Source organism: Bos indicus, chromosome 1 (assembly GCF_029378745.1).
Source record: "Bos indicus isolate NIAB-ARS_2022 breed Sahiwal x Tharparkar chromosome 1, NIAB-ARS_B.indTharparkar_mat_pri_1.0, whole genome shotgun sequence".
Taxonomy (NCBI): Eukaryota; Metazoa; Chordata; class Mammalia; order Artiodactyla; family Bovidae; genus Bos; species Bos indicus.
In genome coordinates, this window is record NC_091760.1 from 107,755,880 (window position 1) to 107,781,684 (window position 25,805).

At 46.5% G+C, this 25,805-nt stretch overlaps 1 protein-coding gene across 1 annotated transcript in view; it reads left to right on the forward strand.

Moving 5' to 3' along the window:
- The first annotated feature begins 5,627 nt into the window (after positions 1–5,627).
- The window catches only part of LOC109563010 (uncharacterized), a 41,145-nt gene continuing 20,967 nt past the window's right edge, over positions 5,628–25,805 (forward strand). The window contains exons 1-4 of the mRNA XM_070786120.1: positions 5,628–5,661; positions 5,738–6,056; positions 17,788–17,819; positions 19,681–19,725. Of these exons, the coding sequence (XP_070642221.1) occupies positions 5,628–5,661; positions 5,738–6,056; positions 17,788–17,819; positions 19,681–19,725 (430 nt within the window). The remainder of the gene's footprint in view (positions 5,662–5,737; positions 6,057–17,787; positions 17,820–19,680; positions 19,726–25,805) is intronic.

The window sequence follows — 25,805 nt, forward strand, 5'->3', positions numbered from 1 at the left end:
TGAACCCACATCTCTTGTGTCTCCAGCTTTGGCAGGCGGGTTCTTTACCACTAGCACCACCTGGGAAGCCAAGAAGCAGAGTGGCCCTCCCCAGATTATGGTAACAGGTATGGACAGTAGAGGCCTAAAGACTAGTGTCTAAGTCATCTCAAGCTGCCATAACAAAACACCATAGCCTGGGTGGCTTACACAGACATTACTCTCTCACAATTGTAGAGACCAGCTGATTTGGAATTTGGTGAGGGACAGATGGCTGACTTCTTACTATTTTTTCACATGATGGAGAAACACAGCTTTGGTGTCTCTCTTCTTATAAGGACATGAGTCTCATTTTGGAGGCCTCACTATCATGACCTCATCTAAATCTAATTCTCTCCTAAAGGCCCCACCACTTAATGCCATCACATCAGCGGGTTTAGAGTTTCAACATTTGCATTTGTAGGGGGTAGGGAAACAGACATTCGGTCCACTACAACTAGATAAAGACTCTTTTAGATAAATGATTTAGCTTCGGTGCTAGGATCCTGTCAGTTCTGGGCAGAGTTCTCTGTTACCAGTGGTGGCGTGTTTTTGCTGTAATGAACGAGCGCCCGTGGTGAGCTCTGATCGACAGCAGAGCAGTGGGCAATACCTGCTTTCCTGTGGAGCCTGGAGGGTGGCAGCGTTCTGTCAGTTGGATAACAAGCCCTGGGAGGCCGTGGATAAACAAAAAATGAATGCTCTGGTTCTAGAAAACAAACAAGGCAAACTCCAAGGTAGCTCAGAACACAAGAGAGTATATCAAATGGACTTTAGGAAGAAAACCAAGAGTTGTGTGAACACGCCAAGATTTCCCCTGGTTCATGCCAGCATCCAAAGAACATCTTACTGTTGGTTTCTTGGCTGCACATGCCTTTCCAAGGCAGAAACAGAAAGACAAAAATCTACAACACAGAGAAAACAGGCATGGAGAGAAAACTGAGTCGGTTTTGCCATAATTAAGTCAGAAAATGGCTAGCCTTCCCTTATTCACAGCTTACATAAGCAATTCTCACTCTGGTATTGTAGTATTTAAGGAATTCTCCAAGATGTCTTCAGGAAATCTTCTCTCTTCAGATCTCTCTCCACTAACACCCCTTCTAAACAATTTAACGTAAATAAACTCACATTTTAAATCTGAAAACATGCATGACTCACGTACAAATTTCATATAGTACATTAGGAATCAAAATGAGATAATTGAACTATCTTTAATGGAAAAGAGCTAAAAAATAAATAATAGTGCTAATAATAAATAAATGAATAGCAAAATTTGTAGCTAAGATGGATAGATCTTTGAGATATATTGTAGCATAAAAACAAATTGAAAAATAGTGCATATATCATACAATTTTGAGGCAAACACACACAATTTTTTTTATAATATATATGAAGATGTAAGGAAAATGGTCTGGAAGAGACATTTCCATCTGAGCTGAGTAATTATCCTAGCAAAGGATTAAACAATAGCAACTACACACAAAAATCCAAGCATGGACCTTACCTAGAGAGATCCCAAAGAACAACCCCCATTTGGGCCTCAGAGAGAGAAGACACACCATTTTTGTGGATTTAACCAAATGTGTTAGGCAAAATCATACACCAATATATTTATTTATTCTTAAAATTTTGAAAGCATCATGCTTTTACTTTTATTTATTTGGGTGTGTCATGAGCAGCATGCAGGATATTAGTTCCCCCATCAGGGATCGAACCTGTGCCCCTTGCAGTGGAAGCACAGAGTCTTAACCACTGGACCACCAGGGAAGTCCCACACCAATATACTTAAATAAAAGCGGGAGGAGAATTATCTCATTGCCCTCCTCCCCACTCAAATAATGCCTTGGATTCCACTCTCTCAGGCAAAAAGAGGCCAAAACGAAAAAAGTGAAACAAAGTAAAGATGAAGAAGTTAGTTCTGGGCCAGGTCATCCCAGTCATTTGTGGGACCCAGGGCTAGAGTACAAATGGACATCCATGTGTAATATGTCTAAACATGTAAGTTATAAGTCAAGCAAACACGCTGTTTGTTACATGAAATATATTGTGTCTTCCTGCTTTGACAAATATTCCTGCCAAATTAATAACTGACATGAGGGACAGGTCAAGTGAGAGCTGTCAGAGTCGGACATCAGCAAGAGGCAGCATTTGGAGAGCCAGCTCATGGTCCGTGGGTCTTGTTCTTGTTTTTCTGCTGCTGGCCTGTGTGGCGAGGGGCTCTGTGCATGTGTGGACCACTAGGCTTGCACAGACAATCTCCATCCACATCCCTTTAAACAGCTACATCTGGTCTCCTCTGGCCCTGCTATGTCCCAGCCTTGGAGAATTGGAGCTGGTGAAGGTTGGACTGGGGAAAGGCCTATTGGGGGCCCTGGAAGTGAGCTTAGGGCATTTGGAGAGGAATGTGGGATCTCTCTTCCCCTGAGCTTGGGTTAGAAGTGGAGACAGGACAAAAGCTATGGAAGGGCACATCCCTTGGGCCTCATGGACTCCTTAGCCCATGGGAAGTGTGATTGAATGAGAGCTGTGGAATGGTCCTCTGAAGCCAGGATCCTGGGTTTGGGTCCCCTCTTACACTGGTCTAAAGTCAGTGCTATTCTTGATTTGGGGATGTTCTGGGCTCAGGTCCTGGTGAGTTAAGGGGTTTCAAGTGTCATTTTGATTATGTTATATATAGAATCTAAGTCAGTGAATCATTCTTTTCACTTTGTGCAAAACATGGATATTTAAAAATACAGGCAACATAGCCAGTATTAAGACTTTCATCTCTGTGAGAGATACCCAGGAGTGAATCAGAGACTGACGGATAAAACCAGACCGACCTTTCTCAACTCATCTTCTCATTTCACTGGAGTAACAGGTAGAATTGTTGACACTGTAAATTGTTTTCTCTCCTGCTTTTGCAGAATGAATACGGTTAAATGTACCTTAAACTGCAAACAGTGTGATTCTACTGCACTAACTATGGGATCGTATTTCCTTTGTATTATTTTTTTGCTGCATAACAAATTACCCCCAAATATAACAGCTTAAAACAACAAATATTTATTATTTCAGAGTTTGTGTGGGTCAGGAATCTGTAAAGGGCTTAGCTGGGTGGTTGTGGCTCAAGGTCTGTCATGAGATTGTAGGCAAGCTGTCTACCAGGGCTGCAATGGTCCAAAGACTCAGGTGAGGATGAAGGATCCAATACAAGTTCACTCACGTGGTTTTTTCAGGCTTTAGTTCATTTGCTTATCATATTGTATGGGCCTCCTGGAAGCCAAAAAAACTTCTGGAAGGTGAAAAGAGTCAAGTGACATAGTAACATTCGGAAAAGGGGACTTCAGATCTGGCAGATGCAAGGTAACTTCCGAAACCAGGGTCTGCCAACAGGTGCTATGTCGGGCCACCTGGGGAGTTTATGAAAAATATACCAGTAGTATACACATCCTTATAGTTAATAATACTGTATTATATATTTGAAAGTTGCTTAGAGATTATATCTTAAAAATTCTTGGCATAAGAACAAAATTTTTGTAACTAGGTGTGGTGATGGATATGAACTAGACTTATTATGGTGAGCATTTCACATATATACACCTACCAAATCATTATATTGTACATCTGAAACTAATAAGATGGTGTATATCTAAATAAAAAATACCTGTTCCTAGGTCTACTTTTTTTTTTTTTTTTTTTCTTCTTTTGCAAGGAAGGTGAACTCAAGAGAGTTAAATGACTTGCTCAAATGCCCATAGCTAGAAAAGGGCTGAGCTGGGGCTGGAACTCAGGCTCATCTGGAAGTCAGAGTTACTGGGAGAATGTAGCATACCAGCCTGGCTCCCCTCAAACCCATGTGAACATGAAGCCTGCCTCTCCACTGACAGCCAGGCAGCCCTGTGTGAGTTTGTTATATAATCTGTATGAACCCCAGTTAGTTTATATGTGAAGAGGGTGTAATAGTTACTTTGTGCTGTTATTATGATGACTGAGATATTTTCTAATGCTCTCTTGCCAAAGAACACTAGGAATATTTCCTATCATTTTAAGAGTTGAATTTATTACTCATTGCACTGAGGGAAATGCATACCATGGGAAACCCTGGAGGTGTGTCAGTGAGAAGGTATTAGAAAATATTATTAAAGGATTTGTTTTTTTGTTAGCTGATTGCAGGGGTGCTCAGGAAACCAGAGTTCATTCTACAAATGTATATCTTTGTAAATCTTATTCTTAGAAGGGAAGACCAGAGGGAGACTGAGGCTATAATTGGCAAAGAGGCTCTAACTGGCCAGAATGGCTGTGTGTCCACTGTGGCTTGGACGATGTTCATATTTTGTCTGTGTTTAGACATGATTAAGGAGTCTTGCTCTTGTCTTCGTACATCGTGGTCACAGAGGGGCCTTGTCTGATGCTGATGTTCTTGTTCATGTTTATGTTAAACAGAAGAACACCAAGGCCCAGTGATAGTACCAAGGCCATCTCTTTCCCAGGTATAAACCATCTAGTCATAGTGCTGGACTCAACTGGTGTTCCAGTCACTGAGCCATGACTTTTATTGTGCTCTCCCACACTGTCAGCACTGGACCTCTGAGTCACAGTGAGACACATAGGGGTGTTCTGAGGTGGAGACATTTGGAGGAAATTAAAAGACAGATGTCCCTTCAAGCGCAATGACTCCTGTTCTTCCCCAGCTTCAGGCATGCTGCTGCTGCTGCTAAGTCACTTCAGTCGTGTCCGACTCTGTGCGACCCCATAGACGGCAGCCCACCAGGCTCCCCCGTCCCTGGGATTCTCCAGGCAAGAACACTGGAGTGGGGTTGCCATTTCCTTCTCCAATGCAGGAAAGTGAAAGTGAAGTCGCTCAGTTGTTCCCAACTTGTAGCGACCCCATGGACTGCAGCCTACCAGGCTCCTCCATCTATGGGATTTTCCAGTAAGAGTACTAGAGTGGGCTGCCTTTGCCTTCTCTGGCTTCAGGCATGACATGAAGCCATTTCCATGAGGTCAAGGGCATTTCAGCCTGTGGAGAATTTCAGAAAGAGAAAAGAGGGGGCTGCAAGGTAGAGGGCTGGACTCTGCCATAGCTTCCTTCCTGCAGTAGAGGTGTACTCTGCACTTACTGTCAGACCTGGGCTTGATGCTGTGTGACACCCACCACCACGTGGAAAATAAACTAGCAAAGGACCACGCTGAGAAACGGGGTAAAAGAAGACAGGGTACCACGAGGACCACTGGCAGTCTAAGCAGTGTTTCCTATACTTTTCTGAATATTGGAATCACCTGGATCTTTCTGGATCCCACTGCACTAATCGAATTCATCTGGGATACCACTCGGAGCATCGAGATTTTAAAAACTCCCTGGGTGATCAAATGTGCAGCAAACTTGGGAAATCATTGGTTTAGCCCATCCACCCTTATAGTTTAGGGTGGAGGGGCCGGGGTCATAAGGCTGTTTAACCATATGAAAGCTGCGGTCCCTCATTCTAGACACTTGGATTTAAATATAAAATCTGAAAATAAATTTCGAGGGGCTTTCAGACCCTAGGAAGAGAATCTGGGAATTCCTCGAGGGAGGCGGGTTGTCTCGTGAAAAACGCCCAATCAGGGTGATTTGAGCTCCCTGCAGAATGGCGCTGGCCCTGCTCTTTCACAGAAGCCCCGGTATTAGCGTCACCAAACCTAGCTCCCGCAGGGAGGTAAGCAGCCACCGAGCAGCCGGTGTGCGCACGTGTGAGAGTGTGCCCGCCGGCGTGCACGCGCGGGGCAGCCGGCGAGCGTGCGTTTCCGTTCGGGAGCCCGGGCGGCCTCCGGCTGCGGCTGCAGCAGCGTGCCCGGCGCCCCCTCCCGCCCAGTCCCCTCCCCCGGTGGCTCTCGCTCGCCCTCGTCCCTCCCCCAGCAGCGTCCGCCGCCTCCGGGTGCGGAGGGCAGCGCACTGCACGCGAACCCCTCCTGCAGGCGCCCGGGCGCTACTCGAGCGCCTTGCCCCGGGCGCGCCTGGCGCCCCCTCCCAGACGCCTAACGACGATGAGCCAAGACTCGGGGGTCGCGGAGAGCAGGTGAGCGCAGCCGCGGGGCTGGGTGGGGGCCGGGGTTTGGGAAGGAGGACGGGCAGAGCGGGGGTGGGGTGCGGCTGGCCCGGACATCGCCGCGTGGAGAAGGGGCTTTGCGGTCTTCAGCACCCTCTATCGTGGGCTCTGCTTTTCCCGTTTTCCGGACGGGGCGGGGGCTCCACTCCCGCCCCGGCATCCCCGCTCGAGCTGCACAAACAAAGCACCCTTCGGTGGCGGCGCCTGCCTGGCGCGGGCACGGAGCATGGGGGTAGCGACTCGCTCTCCAGCCCGGACTCCGATTCCGAACCCGCCGGCAGGCCCCGGGCGGCTGCACCTGGGTCGGGCGGGCTGCGCCGGGGTCGCGCGCAGGTGCTCGCGCGGGAAGCGGTGGCGCGCGGCTGCGAGGCCCCGGGCGCCCGGCCCGGAGGAGGAGCTATGGCCGGCGCTACTGCCCCCTGCCGTCTCGGCTTGCCGGCGCCAGCAACCCGGCCCTTCGGCAGCGGCGGCGCAAAGGCGGCGGCAGGTGGGCCCGATTTGTCCACATTCACCCGGCGGCAGCGGCTGCGGGCGGCGGGCCGGTGTGGAGGGGGCTGATCGCCCTGTGGCATCCCCTTTGCTCCCAGCGCGAGTGGACTCGCGCCCTTCCCGCCTCCGCGCTGACTCCCCGCCGCCCGGGCCGGCTTCTGCTGTCCTCGTCTGCTCCCATCTCTCAAGCTTCAGCTCTCCGGATCCCCTCCGTCCACTGCACCCGTGTCGGGGAGGACTTGGAAAGTTTTTCTGAACACCACCGGCGCTTTGGCCCCTTGACTTTCAAATGGTTTGAGCTGAGAGCGGGATTATTTCCGTAATCCCCTTTTGCCCATGCGTGAAACACCCCCATCATCCCCTTGCGCCCGTCATCCCTTCTGCGCTCCCAGGGGGCCCTAATAGTGTCTTTAGCACAGAAGGCACGAGATCAACATTGCTTTTAGGATATCTCCTATTACTGTAAAGGTAGCCAATGCCTCTGTTTGTCATCAGCGTCCCACAGACCTTTAAAGGCAGCCTCTTTTCACGTGGGAATGTGTATTCAGAGCTGGTTTGGGCTGTAGTGGTCGAGTTCTCCAGAGCTCTCATCTGCAGAAGCAGACTTTTGGCATCGGATGCAGTTTCAGCACAAGACACGTGACGGCTTGTTTGTGAAATGTATCCTTTAGGTAATTCTCTCATTGCTGTAAGCACATGCCGGAAGCCCGCCCAAAACAGTGCAGAAACGCTGGGCAAAGATTCAGACTCTGCAGAGAACTTGCTTATGAGACAGTCCCTGCCACATCACAGTTTATGCACGATCAACTAGAGAATACGGAGCTTTAAAGTGTCTCACTACTTCAGTGTTTCGTGAATTATTCTTTGAACATTAGGCTTATAATCTTTTAGGAAGGAGGGAAGGATTTTTTTGTTTTGTTTTATGTTTTATGTTTTGTTTTATGATTTTTTTTTTTTTTCTTTTTGTCTCTGTTCTTTAAAACACTGTTGCAATCAGGAAGACAGTGTAGAAAAGTTTATTGTGGGGTTCTGCTGTTCAATGTCTTGACATTAGCATTAATAAAACCCCACTAGGACAAGAACTGGGTCCACTTGGGTCATCAAAAACACTTCCTTAGAGGTGGTCAGTTAGCAGGAAGACTTGCAAATGGTGGTTAAAGTGGATGTTGAATCAATCAAATACAGCAAAAGTAAAGTTTTGTTCCAAAAGAAAAGGGAAGTGAATTGAAGTATAGTGTGTGGAATTAGCATGCACGGTTATTTACACAAACAAAGCAGAGCTAACTCAACTTCTACCTACTCCTTCCTAGTTCAGTTCAGTCGCTCAGTCGTGTTTGACTCTTTGTGACCCCATTACTCTGAAATATGGGTCCTCCCTACCTCTTTTCATAAAAACTTGCTAGCCTGCAATTGCTGATCTTTCTGGTCTCTTCAGGAAGACTTACTAATGAGTCGTTTGCACATTTCAGTGTGGCACAAAGTCTGTACAATTGTGTGTCAAACAAGGGGGAGGTGTAATTCTCAGTAAACTGTAAAGCACCCTACAGGTGTTTGCTACTGTTACTTGTAATTTTTAGTAGCTGCCCGGTATGCCACTCTGATACTTAGTCATTCCCACATTTTTTGCCATTTAAACTGTTACTACTGATTTTTAAATACTAAGGAGGTCTCTATATCTAGGGACTTCCCAGATGGCTCAGTGGTAAAGAATCTGCCTGCCAATGCAGGAGGTGTGGGTTCAATCCCCGGTCCAGAAGAATCCCATGGAGAAGGAAATGGCAACCCACTCCAGTATTCTTGCTTGGAAAATCCCATGGACAGAGGAACCTGGTGGGCTACAGTCCATGAGGTTGAAAAAGAGTCGGATATGATTTAGTGACTCAGCAACAGCAACTTTATATCTAATTACCACATTGTATCTGTCATTTATCCAGTGAACCTTTTTTTTTTTAATAGTGCAAACCATACACCAAACGATGTGTTAGATGCTGAGGATGTGGAATCCTTTGCTGTACACACACACACACCCCTCTTGTTCTTTAGTTCCCAAGAGTTATAAACGACTTACAAAGTACAACGTGCATGCGTGCTCAGTTGTGTCTGACTCTTTGCAACGCCGTGGACTGTAGCCTGCCAGGCTCCTCTGTCTGTGGGATTTTCCAGGCAAGAATACTGGAGTGGGTTGCCATTTCCTGCTCCAGGGGACCTTCACTATCCAGAGGTTGAACCTGTGTCTCTTGCATTTCTTGAGCAGCACAATAAAGCCATTAATTTAGGTGTGCATCAGAGCAGGGCTCAGGGAGGTGAGTAGAGAAGGGATCCCTTCATCTGGGCTGAGTAAGGGAATCACCCCACCCCATCCATTCCCAGTCAGGCCAGCTCTCCTTCTTGCCTGCCCTGGGCACTTGTGATTTCATTCTTTTCCCTCTTCTTCCTCCTCCCCTCCTTGACCCCTCACTGATAGAAGTGTTCCAGTTGCCTCCCTTCTCCCTTAAGCCAGCTCAGTTCCAGCTTTTCCTCCTGGTCCCACTTCCCTTTGGAGTACAGTATGCAGAGATTTCATTGACAGTTAGTTATAGGAGAAAGAAGGAAGTAGACCTTGAAACTGTTCACCCTAATTCCTATCACCCCACAGCTGCTATTTGGGCCATATCCCAAATGCAGTCATCTCTTCACTTTGCCCCCTACCACCCAGGCTCATTCTCCATTCATAAATGTGGCCCGCAAAGCTAAAGGCCTATATATTTTTCCTTTCCCAAGATGCTGAAAACCCTTCCATGAGGTGTGTGTATGTACAGTCGTACAGAAAACCCAGCATTTTAAGTGTACAGCTGATAAATTATCACCGAGTGAACACATCTGTGTAACTACCACCCAGGTCAAGAAATAGAACCTGGCATCCTAAAAGCCCCCTTCCTTTTCCTTGTACTTTCCTATCCCTTCATCCCAAAGGGACCAGAGATAGTTTTGCTAGTTTGTAAACTTTATAAAAATAGACTCATACAGCATATGCCCTTTTGTGTTTGACTTCTTTTGTGCCATATTGTTTGTGAGATTCATCCTCTCAGTTGCGTGTAAGCAGTTTTGGATTCTCGTGGCTTACAGGACTCCATTTTAGGACGGAATCACATTTTGTTCATCCATTTTTCTCTTGATGAACATGGCAGTTGTTTCCAGGTTTTGCCTGTTACAACTAATGATGCGTGAATCCTTTAGCCTTTTGATATCCAAAAACCTACCTGTTTGACCACTATTTTTTTTTTTCCTTCTGGTATAACTGAAGAAAAGGAAGGGAGGGAATAGATGAAGGAGCCAGCCTGGAGAGCCAGGCCTGTGGGTTTTCACCTTTGCTGGCACTAAATGTTTTCCAAAGCATTTAAGGCTGTGCTCTCATTCCGGGACCTGAACATAGAAGAAAAAAGTGATGGGATGGCTTACATCCCAGGTGAACTGATTATAGGTGGTGGTTATGGGATGCTTAGAATAAAGGAAGCTGGGTGATGATGGGAAGCCTGCCCAGCTTGGGAAGTGTCCCTTGGGAGAACTGACAGCTGGTGGCTCATGACTCCCACATCTCTCCTCCACCTTCCCCCACCTGTCTGCCACTTTCCCCTATGGAGTCCTTGACCCCCCCTCCCCCACCTCTCCTCCCCGGCCCCAGCCTGGTCCCAGAGGGCTTGGAGTACAGGAAATCCTTCTGTCCCTATGCAAGGGGCTGTGTAGTTGGCTTCCAGACCTCAAGTCTGTGAAGACAGTTTCCTTGGAGTATGCTTTAAAGTTACCTAGCCTCCTGTGGGGTGTTTGTCATCTAGTACTACAACTTCTTGGGCAGGGAGGTCTGGCTTTTGTGGCCTGGAGACTGAGATTTTCTTTGGGGAAATGCTTGGATCTTTTGGGCTCAACATAAGCAGTTTCTGGCGTGCTGCGATTCATAGGGTTGCAAAGAGTCAGACACGACTGAGCAACTGAAGTGAACTGAACTGAGCCTGTGGGCTATCAGGGTTGCACAGCGTCAGACATTCCCCATGAGAGATGTTGACGACAGCAGATTCTGTAACCCTGCATTGTTGACTTCCTCCTTTGTGTTCAAACTTCAGATCTTCCCAAGAGGGAAGATTTAGAGACCACTCGGTGGACCAGATGATCTTTATTCAGCATCCTGGGGTTGCCATAGGCTTGGTTACAGAGTTGGAACTTCTCCACCTCCCTGTCTTTCCTCATCTCCTCCCTTTCTCCCTCTGATCACACTTGCTTTCCTCCTGTTCCTGGATCTTGATCAGTTCCTTCCTGCCTCAGACAGAAGCTGTGTGACCTCTACTCCCCCAGCCCCAATTCTTCTCTTGCCTATTCCTGCTTGTCTTTTGTGGCTGAGTTTAAATGTCACTTCCTCAGGAAGCTGCCCCCCCTGCCACCCACCCCCACCCCAATTTTTCAATCTTAGACAGCACTTCCTTTCTCAGATGCAAGTAGACAGTCTTCCCCATCAGGCTGATGGGTTCTTGAAGCCACAGCGCCAGTTGCTCTATTCATTCATGCCTGGCACATAGTCCATCTGTTTTGTTAAATGGATGAATAGATGGCTAAACTAGGAGATCTGAGACAGGTTGTAAGATTGTCTCTGCTTCTAACTTGCTGTGTGATCTTGGGTGTTTATTAGTTTCACCTCTCCTAGAATGCATCTTTCCCTCTGTGAAATAATGCATCAGACTGGAAGATCTTTATAGGTTCCTTTCCGTTTCAGTTTTTTCTGAGTCTAACAGTGAGAGGATCCTGAGGGGTGGTAGCTTTCTCTGAAAATGCAAAAGCTGACCTTTCCATTGAGGTTTAAGTGGTCTTAAGTTTCATGCCTGTGTTCTTGGCATGAGAGCTGCATTCTTCCCAGTTCACCATAGCCTGCTCTGGGCTAAAATGATAGCTTATATTGCTTTTATTGTGCTCTTCCCACATCACATACATTTTATTTCCTGATCTGTCTTCTCTTCCGTTAGTGTGCCCCTTGGGACCAGGTTCCTGTGTCATTTTTATATCCCCTCCGCTCATCACAGCGGATTTCAGTTGATGAAAAGAGATCTGTATTATAGAGAATAGTATTTTCATCGAGTTTATTCTCTGGAAAGTATAACTATTTTATGATTATGCAGATTAACTTTAGTTTGTGACTAACATAAACTCTTTTCCACTTTCTTAACCCATTTAACTTTTTTTGACCTATTTCCTGAAGGTTGATAGGAGCTGAAATAAGTAAAACACTAGTTGGTTTCATTCTGATGAAGAGTTAGAGGAGGATTTGGGCCTCATCATAGGTTTGTGCGCATGCATGCTCAGTCACTTTAGTCGTGTCTGACTCTTTGTGACCCTATGCTATGTAGCCCGCCAGACTCCTCTGTCCATGGGCTTCTCCAGGCAAGAGAATTGGAGCGGGTTGCCGTGCCCTCCTCCAGGGGATCTTCCTGACCCAGGGACTGAACCTGTATCTCTTGTGGCTCCTGCATTGCAGATCGATTCTTTACCTGAATCGACCCATTATGGGTTTAATTATGCCTAATAACTTTTTATTATTTACTGCAAGGTGACTCTAGTTGAGAATTACCTTCACAGACAGTGACACCTGAGGAACAGAGACTAGAAAGTATTAAGTGTTTTGTCTTTACCTGCTTGGCAGAATTTTAGGCTTTTTGTTGTGAAATGTACTGATAAAAGCTTGGGCTCTGCAGTCAGATGGACTGGGTTTGTGGATAAGTTACCCAGCCTTATTTCCTCATCTGTGAAATGGGGATGATACTAGTTCAGCATCAGGCACTAAAAAGTTTGTTGCAAGGAGCCCATTGATGCCTGCCAGGTCCTTGGCTCAGGTTCAGGCACACAATAAACATTAAAAAAAAGTATTAGCTATTATATTATGGTTTAAATATAATAAAATGTTATATTAGTAATTATATTGATACATATTAATATATATATTATATGGTGTGCTGCAGTCCATGGGATCTTGAAGAGATGGACACAACTTGGCAACTGAACAACAATTATGGTTTTATTTTCACTTTAAGGATTGTTAAAATCTTTAACTGGAGAATTATTACTCATGGAGCCAGATTTGACTGAAACCCTTCTGACGCCTACTATCCACCTGTCCAGGCTGCAGTCAGGTGGGAGAAAGGCTCCCTCTGGTTGGATTTTACAGTGCCAAGATGCAGCGTTTTTCTCCCCCCACTAAGGGAAAGAGACCTGTACTAGACAGGGCCTGGGAGCTGGTAGGCATAAGGCAGCATTGACATTACACCCAGTCATCACGATTGAGTCGGGATGAAAATGTAAGGAATTTTAAAAGTGATACTTAAGTAAATGTCCACTTCCATTCCCTACTGATCTTCAGCCCCTAAATTACACTGGGAACATCTGGAATGGGTCCTCCCTCTCCATGTTTAGTTTTCCTTTTAACAAACCACATGGAAAAGCAGACAGGAAGAAGATGTGGGGCACTAGCATCCATGTGGCGTGTCAGAGAGGAAGAAAATCTTCCTCCACCCTTCTGGGTTCTTCTAGTCTAAGGATTAAATTGACATGTGTCAGATTAACAGGAGAAAAACAAACAAAAGTTATAATAACTGGTGTACATGGAAGAGGGGCTTCCCAGGTGGTGCTAGTGGTAAAGAATTCACCTGCCAGTCCAGGAGACCTAAGAGAGCCCAGTTCGATCCCTGGGTTGGGAAGATCCCCTGGAGGAGGAAATGGAATATCTCCAGAGTTCTTATCTGGAGAATCCCATGGACAGAGGAGTCTGGTGGGCTACATACAGTCCATGAGGTTGCAAAAGAGTCACACATGACTTGGCGACAACAGCCATATATGGGAGATACCAAGGAAAACTTGAGTAACTCTCCAAAATGGCCAAAGCCCTCACCTTGAATACCGGCCTCAGCAGGCAGACAAGGATGTTGAGGATGGGGAGACTCAGTTCTGGGAGGTCCCCAGGAAGAGCACAGTAAACCCTGGTGAGGTTGTCCTGAGATTTCTGTCCCTGCCCTTTCACTGATAAGATACAGATTTGGACTTCTTACACATGGAGATTTCCCATACAAATGTTAATGTTTCTTCCAAAAGGCTAACTCCTGCTGGGTTTTGAATGTTTTTCCTTTGCCTGCTGTTTCTTAGAGAATAACCAGCTTAAAATAATTAATATGCCAAAGAGACATATTTTAGGGTAGCAGATTCTGCTACCTCTAAAGCAGATTCCAGAGCCAGTGCAAGGGCTCTGTGGGTCCCCTGGGTTACTTCCTTCACTGGGCTGTGACTTTGGTGTTGCCCAGTGGGCGGCTCCTTCACCTCGGGCTAAGCCCCTTCCCCCATAACTGTTGGGTGTTTTGATACAGAGAGCTGACCCTCTACCCTGCAGCCTCATTTTGTGGTGAAAATAAAGGTTTTCCATAAAGGTTTTCTGGTTTTTAGCAGAAGTTCTGATATCTATGCACATGCATATACATCTGGAAATAAAGATAAACAGCTGTAGAAAGGGGACTATGAAAGGGACAGTCAAGAGAAGTTTGTCACTGTTTTAAGCAGACATATTTTGTACAGTAAGGATGTCTGACTCTTAATACATGTTCTCATCAGTCCAGTTCAGTCGCTCAGTCATGTCCAACTCTTTGCAACCCCAAAGACTGCAGCACGCCAGGCTTTCCTGTCCATCACCAACTCCTGGAGCTTGCTCAAAATCATGTCTATTGAGTCGATGATGCCATCTAACTATCTCATCCTCTTTCGTCCCCTTCTGCTCCTGACATCAATCTTTCCCAGCATCAGGGTCTTTTCCAATGAGTCAGTTCTTCACAGCAGGTGGCCAAAGTATTGGAATCAGCATCAGTCCTTCCAGTGAATATTCAGGATTGATTTCCTTTAGGATTGACTAGTTTGATCTCCTTGCAGTCCAAGGGACTCTCAAGAGTCTTCTCCAACACCACAGTTCAAAAACATCATTCTTCGACGCTAAGCTTTCTTTACAGTTCAATTCTCACATCCATACATGACTACCGGAAAAAGCATAGCTTTGACTAGATGAACCTTTGTTGGCAAAGTAATGTCTCTGCTTTTTAATATGCTGTCTAGGTTGGTCATAGATTTTCTTCCAAGGATCAAGTGTCTTTTAATTTCATGGCTGCAGTCACCATCTGCAGTGATTTTGGAGCCCAAGAAAATAAGTCTCTCACTGTTTCCATTGTTTCCCCATCTATTTGCCATGAAGTGGCAGGCTTCAACATTACGTGAACTCTGAACTTCCAGATGTTCAAGCTGGATTTAGAAAACACAGAGGAACCAGAGATCAAATTGCCAACATCCGTTGGATCATCAAGAAAGCAAGAGAGTTCCAGAAAAACATCTACTTCTGCTTTACTGACAGAATAAATTCTTCAAGAGATGGGAATACCAGACCACCTTACCTGCCTCCTCAGAAATCTGTATGCAGGCCAAGAAGCAACAATTAGAACTGGACGTGGAACAACAGACTCGTTCCAAATTGGGAAAGGAAAATATGTCAAGGCTGTATGTTGTCACCCTGCTTATTTATCTTATATGCAGAGTACATCATGCAAAATGCCAGGCTGGATGAAGCACAAGCTGGAATTAAGATTGCTGGGAGAAATAGCAATAACCTCAGATGGACAGATTACACCACCCTTGTGGCAGAAAGCAAAGAACTAAAGAGCCTCTTGATGAAAGTGAAAGAGGAGAGTGAAAAAGCTGGCTTCAAACTCAACATTCACAAAACTAAGATCATGGCATCTGGTCCCATTACATGTTCTCATAATTACTTTTAAATTAAAAGGTACAATGCCTGCATTATAAGAGTATGAGTCTGGAGAAAAACAATGCCATGGCTGGTCTGCTCTTGTATGCATTTTGTTGGGAACCATGTTTTAGTCTTTCTTAATGTCTTGAAACATTTCCTAATTTCAGGCTTACCACCACTCTCTGGCCTTCTGAGCCGGAGGTTAAGATTAAAAAATAAGAGGACTTGGGTCTGAAAATGAAAATGCATAGTTTTCATCGGACATGAAGCTTGGGAAATACCAAATACTTGGGAATGTTTATCAGAAAAAACCTTGAGTCAAGGAGGTTTTCAAAATCTGGAGGCTCCTGACTGACTTGACTGAAGAAGAGAAAGGAAGGGACTAGCAGTTCATCTGCTGCTTTGGCTCTGTTCTTCCTTAGTTTACTGTCACTGCCAGGATTGGGTTCAGCCGGTGAAGTGGTGGGGCGTGAAGGGAGACATGGTCCCAGGGGCTTTGAAGTCCTAATGGCCTAGGGTCAAGTGCTCCTTTTCTGTTTGTTAGCTGTGTGACCTCAAGGAAGTTAATGAACCTCTCTGAGCCCCAGTCTCTGCATTTGTCAAATGGCCTTCATAGGCTTATTGGGATGATTCAATGAGAAAATCCAGAAAGATTTTAAACACCCATAAGTGCAAATAACACCATTGTTGTTTTCTTCCTGGTTTTTCATTTATTCATCAAAGATTCTGATTTGATGGGCCCAGAAAAATGGTTTTTAGAAAGCTCTCTGAGAGTTCTAATGTCTTCAAGTCCACACCTTGTGATGAGCAGTTTGGGCATCATGGTGGAGGGCAGGGCTGTTATATGCACAAACTCTACGTGTCAGTGGGGCACACATAGCTGAGCTGCACACCTGCAAGGCTCCTGGCAGTGACTCTTTTCGGGGGAGGGTGCAGAGGGTGGTGTGTATGTGTGTGTGTGTATTATGCAGGGTGTGCTTGGGACACTGAAGAACATTCTCTCTGGGGGAGCAGGAAGGGTGGGTGACAAGGGAGCAGGGTGGGGGTCCATGCGTGCGGTGCCAGGAAGCTCAGGCCAGGAAGTAGTGAGAAGCCACAGAAGGGCAAAGACATGATATGGTCCTGCAGAAGGCAGACCAAGAGAGTGAGACAGTAATTGTTAGAGAGCGCGAGAACCAGTGAGAGAGAGAGCTTGCAGGCAGGCAGAAGCGGTGTGCAGCGAGGAGGGGAGAAGTTTGAGAGATGGGTTGGAGGAAGCATAGGAGGAGTCTGATTGTGCTGCTTGCCAAGAAAGGGGGAGCAAGAGTTAGTGATGACTCGGAGGTTCCAGTTAGGTGACCTGGTGATTCTATGCAAAGACAGGTTGGGAGGAGCAGGTTTTCTTGAAGAGGAGAGGCAAGGACTAGCTTGTGCTGACTGTATATAAAGTGCTGAAGTGACCTTCGGGCCTTAAGTACCTTGAAGTCAGGGAGGAGGCCTGGGAAGGGGTCAGTGATCAAGGATCTGAAGCTTTGGCCTGAAGGCAGGCCTGAGGCAGTGTGTGGAGGGTGCACTGAGGTGGTCCTGGGACAAAGCAAATTGCCAGGAGCTGATGGAGCTGGGAGATGAAGCACCTGGAGGTGGGAGAGGCCACCGAGCAGAGAGGAGGGAAGAGACCAGGTGAGGGGCGCTGGAAGCCACCATGGAGCCTGTCACGTGCTTCATTGAAAGGGAGGTGGTCCCTAAGGATGGAGAGGGCCCCTTGGCTTTGTCGGGCAGGGGTCCTCGGTGCCTCTAGCTCGAGTGGTTTCCATACGTGGGAAAAAGCAAAAGGCTGGTGGCTTTGAGTCTGGGAGAGGATGGGGAGTGGGAAACGGAGATGGGGAGTTCTCCCTTGAGACCTTCCGTGGGACTGAGCAGGGCAGAGCCGGGGTGGGGATGCAAACACCAGGTCAGGCAGTGGAAGGACCAGTTAATTGAATGCGGGAGCTGTCCAGGCCCTTCATTTCCCGGAAGTGCTCTATGGGAGGGAGGAGGCTGGAGAAGCAGGTGAGGAGACCTTGGAGTGAGTGGGCGAGCAGCCCTCTGTAGGAACCAGGAGGAGGGATTGGAGGCCAGTGTGGCGGGGCGAGGTGGATGGATGGGCTGGAGATGTGGGGTGTGGGGATTCAGCACAGTGACCCTGTGCGCGGTGCTGCTGGTACCCGGGGTGTGAGCAGACTGGCAGGGCTTCACCTGCACACTCCAAAGTCACCTCTATCCCTGTGGTTTTGAGTCCGGCTGGAGTGGGGAGTGAGGGGGCAAGAAGAGCCTTGAGGAGGGAGAGAGTCATTCCACCTGCCAACATTTCTGGAGAAACATAGTATGATCATTTTGAAGACTTTCATAATTATTTGTATAAAATTAGTATCCGTTTATAAAACTGTTTTTCTTTTCTTGTTCTAGTGATGATCACCATGGCTCTTTAGAAGAAAAAGGTATGAACTCTAAGTCAACGTTGAGTAACTGAAAAACTTAAGCTGCACTGTGTGGAAATTTTCATTTTTAGAAAATGATTTCTTTATTCATTTTATTTATGGGCTGCAATTGCCTCATTACATTCATGCAGTCACCAACTTACAGAAATGTGTTAAAATAATCAGTAGGTTAGGATGATAAGATAATGACAGTTTTTTAGAATTTTCTTTAAGATTATTTGTCAACAGATATTTAAAACAATGAAGTGTAAAGAATTCATACCTTTGTGGTTTTTATAACTTAAGAATAGAGAACAAATACTCTTACATCTCTTTCCTTTTAAACTCTGGCTCTAATGTTCTTTTTAACCTTATTTTAAATTTAGTAGAGTAAGAATAGAGAAGCATTGTCAATGGAATTCTATAATTGTTCTATGCATGAGTAGATATTTTCTTTAATACTTGAGTGTTATCATCAATTATAGATACTTAATGAAAATAGTAACACCTAATTCTGTCCCTGAAACTGGATCAAGTAAAACCTCTGCTGTTAAAAGAAGGTCATGGTCTAGGTTTAGGGGTTGCTGAGGCTTGAGTCCCTTCTCTCAGTTTCTCTCTCTGACCAGCAAAGTGCTGGCGCCTTCCTTACTTTGATATGGTCCTAATTTCATTTGTCTACTGCGTGGTCCTTCCTTGTCCTCACACTTGCTGTTGGCTAGGACATGGGTTTTCTCCTAATTTCTGCAGAGTGCCCATCACGTGGTGGACAGTAAGTCAGTGAAGGGACAGTAGTCTCTGCCTGCGCCGAGGGGAAGCAGTCAACCAGTAATCGAGCCCCTTCTGTTCACCAGCCTGGCGTGGGTGAATGTTCCAGACAAATGAAATGAAAGAGTGCTAGGTCCTGTTGCATGAGCCATCTAATTGAGCATGGCATAAATACGGATGAGGGGCATGGTAACTAAGTGGCAGTCCTTCCCTACACAGAAGTACTCTTGCTCTAGTTGATATTGTTGGTAACTTCTGCAACACTTACCCCTTCTTGTCCTTTACTATAATATCTCCATTCCCATGCACCTACACTGGCCTCGGGTCTTATCACTTCATAGCTGAATCTCTGCAGCAGAGTTTTAGACTCTCTGGAGTCTAATGCATCCTGAACAACAGTACCCCCCGCCCACCGCCCCCAAAGTCCACCAGCATCTTTGGGAACACCATGGCCCATTTCAGCTGGAAGCACTCATGTAATTCTCCCTGTAGGAGAAACACCCCCCAAGGCCAGCTCTTCTCAATTGCGTTTGAGGTCCTCCCTAGTCTGGTCCCAACTTACCTGGATCCTCACCTCTAACCTATCTGTGTCATTTCACTAAATCGGTGATGGTTGTTTGCATCAATTGACTGTTCAGTGGGAAAGGACTCTGAGTCTTTTCTATAGTAACACTATTGTCTGCTCTTCAATTACAAAATCTAAAACCAGGTGCTTTTTTTCCCTTTCTGGTGTCAAGTTACTTAATCACCAGGGATGTTTTTGGGGAGCAGCTAAGTTGATCAAAGAGTGCCACTCCTTTGGCACAGAACTAAGAGGTTGCCAGGGACCCAACCAAAGGCCATTATAAAGTTTATTGGCTTTCTGTTTGCCTTCTCTTGGAAAAGGCTTAAGGTTGCTTGGTCTAAATCTTTTTTCCTTTGAGAATATGGCCTTGCTTACCATTGGTAACTGGATGTTAATTTGACTTGCAGTGCTGCTTTGGGTTTAAAGACGTGATTTATAGAAGAGGATACTTCTGTTATTTTTGGTTTAGCAATATTTTACAAAAATGAACACAAACTTCTACTTTATCCTTGTATTTATACTACTAAACTTGATTTCTTTCTCAAAATTTAGATTACCCCAGCCCCAACCTAGATACTTCAGGGGACTCTAAATCAGGTAAGAGATATGATTAACATTGGTAAATGCCCAAATGAAATTTTTATAAAATAACCAATTCATCGCAAGATAAATAACAATTAATTTTTCTGTTTCACTTCAAGCAATCTGCATGAAAGATAGGAACTTTCATCTTTCTACTTAAAAGAGCTGATTAAGTTTTAAACTTTCATGGTTACTTAGCCTAGAGAAATCAGTAACTTAAAATTCGGTGATGAAGCTGTACTTAATGAAACTGAGAATTTATCTGATGAGGCAACTGGACCATTTTCTAGATTGGTTTCACTAACCTAATACAGGGTCCTCTGTGAGCCAAACCAGGTGGTGGATACTTGGCTGGGGTAGTCCTGGGAGGTTTCCCTGAGAAGGTGATGGTTGACTTGAACTCTGAAGGATGCATTGCGGTAACAGGGCAAAGGTGGGGACAAAAGTTATCTGAGTTCAAAAGACTTGCAGGTGTAAATGTCCCCATGTGGGAAAGTGCACAGTGCTTGTTTGTGGAGACTGAAGAAGGTCAGATGACTGGAATCAGAGAGCGAGGGGAAGGGTGGCAGGGCCAAAGTGCGTTTATAGAGACAGGTGGGGGCTAGATTGCATAGGACCTTTGGATTAAAAAATCTTTTCTCCACAGTGGATGTACAAATGCCCAATAAGCACATGAAAGATGCTCAATATTATTTCAGCGAAATACAATTCAAACCCACAGAAAGATGCCATTTCACAGCCACTAGGGCGGCTACAATGAAAAAGATAATAGCAAGAATTGTCAAGGATGTGGAGAAATTTGAACCCTCATACACAAGCTCAGCATTCAGAAAACTAAGATCATGGCATCTGGTCCCATCACTTCATGGGAAATAGATGGGGAAACAGTGGAAACAGTGTCAGACTTTATTTTTTTGGGCTCCAAAATCACTGCAGATGGTGATTGCAGCCATGAAATTAAAGATGCTTACTCCTTGGAAGGAAAGTTAGGACTAACCTGCTGCTGCTGCTGCTGCTGCTGCTAAGTCGCTTCAGTCGTGTCCGACTCTGTGTGACCCCACAGACGGCACCCCCATCCCTGGGATTCTCCAGGCAAGAACACTGGAGTGGGTTGCCATTTGCTTCTCCAGTGCAGGAAAGTGAAAAGTGAAAGTGAAGTCGCTCAGTTGTGTCGACTTTCCAGACCCCATGGACTGCAGCCTACCAGGCTTCTCTGTCCATGGGAGTTTCCAGGCAAGAGTAACCTGCTGCTGCTGCTGCTAAGTCGCTTCAGTCGTGTCTGACTCTGTGCGACCCCATAGACAGCAGCCCACCAGGCTCCCCTGTCCCTGGGATTCTCCAGGCAAGAACACTGGAGTGGGTTGTCATTTCCTTCTCCAATGCATGAAAGTGAAAAGGGAAAGTCGCTCAGTTGTGTCCAACTCTTAGCGTTGTGATGGATGTACAGTTGTTGTTGCTTAGTTGCTCAGTCGTGTCCAACTCTTTTCGAACCCATGAACTGTAGCCCGCCAGGCTCCTCTGTCCATGGGGATTCTCCAGGCAAGAGTACTAGAGTGGGTTGCCATGCCCTGCTCCAGGGGATCTTCCCAACCTAGGGATCGAACCCAGTTCTCCCTCACTACAGGCGGATTCTTTACCATTGGAGCCACCAGGGAAATGTAAATATATGAAAAGCCATTGAGTTGTACACTTTGAATTGTGTAGTGTGCAGACTTCAATGCGGGAGACCCAGGTTCGATCCCTGGACTGGGAAGATCCTCTGGAGAAGGAAATGGCAATCCACTCCAGTACTCTTGTCTGGAAAATCCCATGGACAGAGGAGCATGGTAGGCTACAGTCCATGGGGTCGCAAAGAGTTGGACACGACTGAGCGACTTCACTCACTCACTCACTCAAGGTTGTTATAGAAAAATAAAAAAAGTTATATCAGAAGAAAAAAATCCAAAGCTTGTCATCCAGAAAAAAATCCATGTTTTCTTGAAAAAACTTAAGCTCAATTATTTCTGTGATTGAGAAATCACAGAAGTCACAGGGCCGTTCGTCCCGAACCATTTTCTGGGACTGTGGTCTTTGCATGCTTGATTTACTCCTGTGATTAGGTTTATGTGCAACAGAATATATTTAGGACGGACAAGTAGCAAAAGTTGTCCCTCTAATTTGTTTCCTTGCCCTTGTCATTTCTGAAAACAGGGCCACCTGGCAATCTTGTTGCCAGATGGGAGTTTTTATCTTTATATCTGGAAGATTAAGTGTATTTCCCCCTTTTTCATCAAGGTAATTTTGTACTGGTTTGATGATTACATCAGTTATCTTTATGAGGTTTCCGTGTTCCTAGTGACTAAAGAAGATTGGTCCCTAAAGTTGTGCTAAATACCCTTTCAAATAAAAAAGTAGGAGAATGATGGTTTCGTAATATGCAACCAAAATGAAGACTGGAAGGAGACTGTGCAAGGACCGCTGTCTAAGGAAGGAGGAGAAAGCCTGCTGCTGGCAGCAGTGTCTGAAATTGAGAGTTACAAACGTTTGAATGCGGAGTGTAGTAGATAATTCAGATTCTCGAGTGAGGGGAGAGACACTTCAGGTCAGAGTGGGGTGAAGCCTTCTCAGCTGGACGAAGGGAGGCTGGTCAGGAAGTGTAGGTGGGAATCCCCTGGCGGTCCGGTGGTTAGGACTCCACACTTTCACTGCTGAGGACCGGGCTGCTAGCCCTGGGAGGGCATGGGACTTGGGATTTCAGTTTGCCTGCTGCCACATTGCCTCTGTTCCCTTTCCCACCTTTCTGTCCTTCCTTTCAATTTTTTTTAAGGTTTATTTTTAAAAGTTTAGCCTATTTTTAGTGGAATGAAATGGGTCACAGGGGTGTAGGTTTTGTCTGGATCTAGGCTGGCATTCAGGACAGCTGGGTGTAGTCAAGGTGGAACCCATCAGGATGAGAAAATGAGAGAAAAGAAACTCAGAGTTGGGGGCTGTTTGCATGCTAGCTTCCCAAAACAGGGATCCAGCTGCCAGAGCTCTAACCTACACAAACGTGGGGAGGGTTTAGTGCTGGTGGTAGCAGGCTTGGGCTGGCCTGTCACTAGAGTTTAGGAGTGTGACCTGGTAGTAAAAACCGCTACCGCTTAAAAATCGTGACTACTGTGTATGAGGCCCCGGGCTGGTCACTCTCCACAGACATCTTATTTAGTTCTCAGATATGTGCCATGAGACAGAAAAATGGTCCTGGGGGCTTGAGGGGGCTTGCAGGGCAGAGAAGCAGAAATAGAATAAGGAGTCTTAGGCCCCAAATCAGAGGGAAGGTGAATTGAAGGGATGGCCCCAGACTCCACTTCCCAGGGACCTGGAGCAGAAGGTGGGCCTCACCTGGGGCTGGTCCAGGCAGAATTAATCCCTGCAGAGGTTCTAGGGGCTTCCTAGGTGGCGCTAGTGGTAAAGAACCTGCCTGTCAATGCAGGAGATATAAGAGACGCAGGTTCGATCCCCGGGTCAGGAAGATCACCTAGAGGAGGGTACAACAACCCACTCCAGTGTTCTTGCCTGGAGAATTCCATGGACTGAGGAGCCTGTGGGCTACAGTCCATGGGGTCTCAGAGAGTTGTACACGACTTAGCATGCATGCGCGCACACACATACATGCAGAAGTCCTAGATTGCAAGGGAATTGGCAGATAAAGACATGGTGGGGGCTGCTCGGTTCTTTAAAGCTGGGCAAAGCATCTCATGGAGCATCTCTAGGGATGGGTGCTAGGGGGATCAGGTGGTGAGACATGGCCTCAGTCCTCCAAGGCTCAGGCACCAACAGCTCAGCAAGCGGCCACTGCTTGACAGAGGGATATACGGATGGATCGGAGAGAGGCACGGCTCATCTGACTTGGTGGAGCAGAGTGAGTTGGTCAGCAGAAGTGACTGGGCTAGCTTCTCATGGATACCTTGGGGTCTGGAGGTGGGGTCTGGGGAAGGGCTATCCAGGCAATGGGATGGTGTGTCTGAGACTTGGAGGAAGGAGTCATAATCACGCTGGGGTACAGCTTGGGGAACAAGGAAGTGATTATGGTGGGTTGGTTTTAGTCCATGGTTCTCAGCCCTGGCTGTACATTCCAGTTATCTGGGGCCCTTTACCAAAAATGCTAGCCCCGATTAGTTAATTAGTACCCCCTAAGGAAGCCGATGGCACCCCACTCCAGTACTCTTGCCTGGAAAATCCCATGGACGGAGGAGCCTGGTAGGCTGCAGTCCATAGGGTCGCTAAGGGTCAGACACGACTGAGTGACTTCACTTTCACTTTTCACTTTTATGCATTGGAGAAGGAAATGGCAACGCACTCCAATGTTCTTGCCTGGAGAATCCCAGGGACGGGGGAACCTGGTGGGCTGCCATCTCTGGGGTCGCACAGAGTTGGACACGACTGAAGTGATTTAGCAGCAGCAGCAGCAGCAAGGAAGCCAGAATCCCAGGCATGGCTGTGTGTGTGTGGAAAGCTCTCTAGGTGGCATCAGTGTGCAGCCAAGGTTGAGAACCACTGCTCTGTGCTTCAAGCCCTGGAGGTCCAAGGCCGTGTCTTATCACTTTTGATTTCCCAGCCCTGTTTCAGTGCCTCGCCTTCCACTCAGGAATCATCTCATGAGGAACCTGCCTCCTCCTCCCCTTCTTCCCACTCATCCTGTCCATCACCAGGTCCTGGGTGTTAAACTGCTGAAGCAATAAGAAGCATGTTTGCACGTGAAACACCATGGTTAAGAATGCAAGTTCAAGCTAGATTACCCAAGTTGATATCTTAGCTTCAGACTCCCTGGGTGGAGAGTAGGGGTAGTGGGGTTGGTGGTGGTGGTGGTCTTACATAAGGAAATTAACTGACCTCAGCCTACCTCATTGGGCAGTTGTGAGGGCTAATGTGTTAACGTATATAAAGCTCTTACATAAATATATGTAAATACAGATATGCAAAATGAGTACATAAATGTAATTAATGAATACACGTGAATGAGTAAGTATATATACTGTATAGTGCCTGGCACATAGTGAACACCCCAGAAAAGCTGCTCTTAGGGGCTATATTATTGTTCTCATCTTTATTCTCAAATCTTTTCTTTCCTCCGTATAGCTATTGCCTGTCCTTGGTTTTGGTTGTTAGCGTGTGTATATCGAGGGAAGATCTGAGAATCATATTAATAGCTTCCCACATACTTACTCAGGGGATCCCAAGCAGGGTGAAGCAGGAGGAGCAGTTGAAGGGGGTGGATGAGGGAGAGAGAGGTGCCTTGGTGCTTGTCTGCTCTGTCAGGAACAGGTCAGGGCACCCTTGGAGGTGGGGGTTGGAATCCGCTTTGGGAGTAGATGATAGGTCCTTGTGGGGCTCTCAAGGTAGAAAGAAGGCTGGGTGTGTGTGGGAAGTGGAGCCTGGGTATTAGTAGTTGGGTGGGCTTCCCTGGTGGCTCTGATGGTAAGGAATCCGCCTGCAGTGCAGGAGACTGGGGTTTGATCACTGGGTGGGAAGATCCCGTCGAGGAGGGCATGGCAACCCACTCCAGCATTCTTGCCTGGAGAATCCCCATGGACAGAGGAGCCTGGCGGGCTACAGTCCATGGGGTGGCAAACAGTCGGACACACAGTAGGGCAGATGAAGACACACAGAGGTAGGTGGAGAACCAGGATAGATGGGAGAGCTGTGTGGACAGGAAGGGCTGCTAGATGCCTTTACCGCTGGGAACTATGGATCTGTCCCATGGGTCTGGGGTTAGTGGGCCTTTGGGGACATCGGGGAAAGAATTCCAAGCTAACTGTGGGAACAGAAGCCTGATTGCAGTGGACAGACGGGCTGAGTTGGGGGTGAGGAAAGGGAGGGAACATTCTTGGGGTCACTCCAGAAGTAGACTCTTTGTCCTGTGCTTCAGGGAAATGGCATTTTGCATTACAGAATTCTGCACTGTTGTATCATTGAACTTGTGCATGGAACCTTCTAGATGCACAGTGCAGAGGCAAGACGGGAGCAGTAGAGGCAGGTCAGGCTGGATGAGACTTGGATGACACCAAATAAAGTGGTTATTGCAGCCAAAGTATGATTTGGGCTCATATTTAAGTAATTAAAGTATATTTCATCCA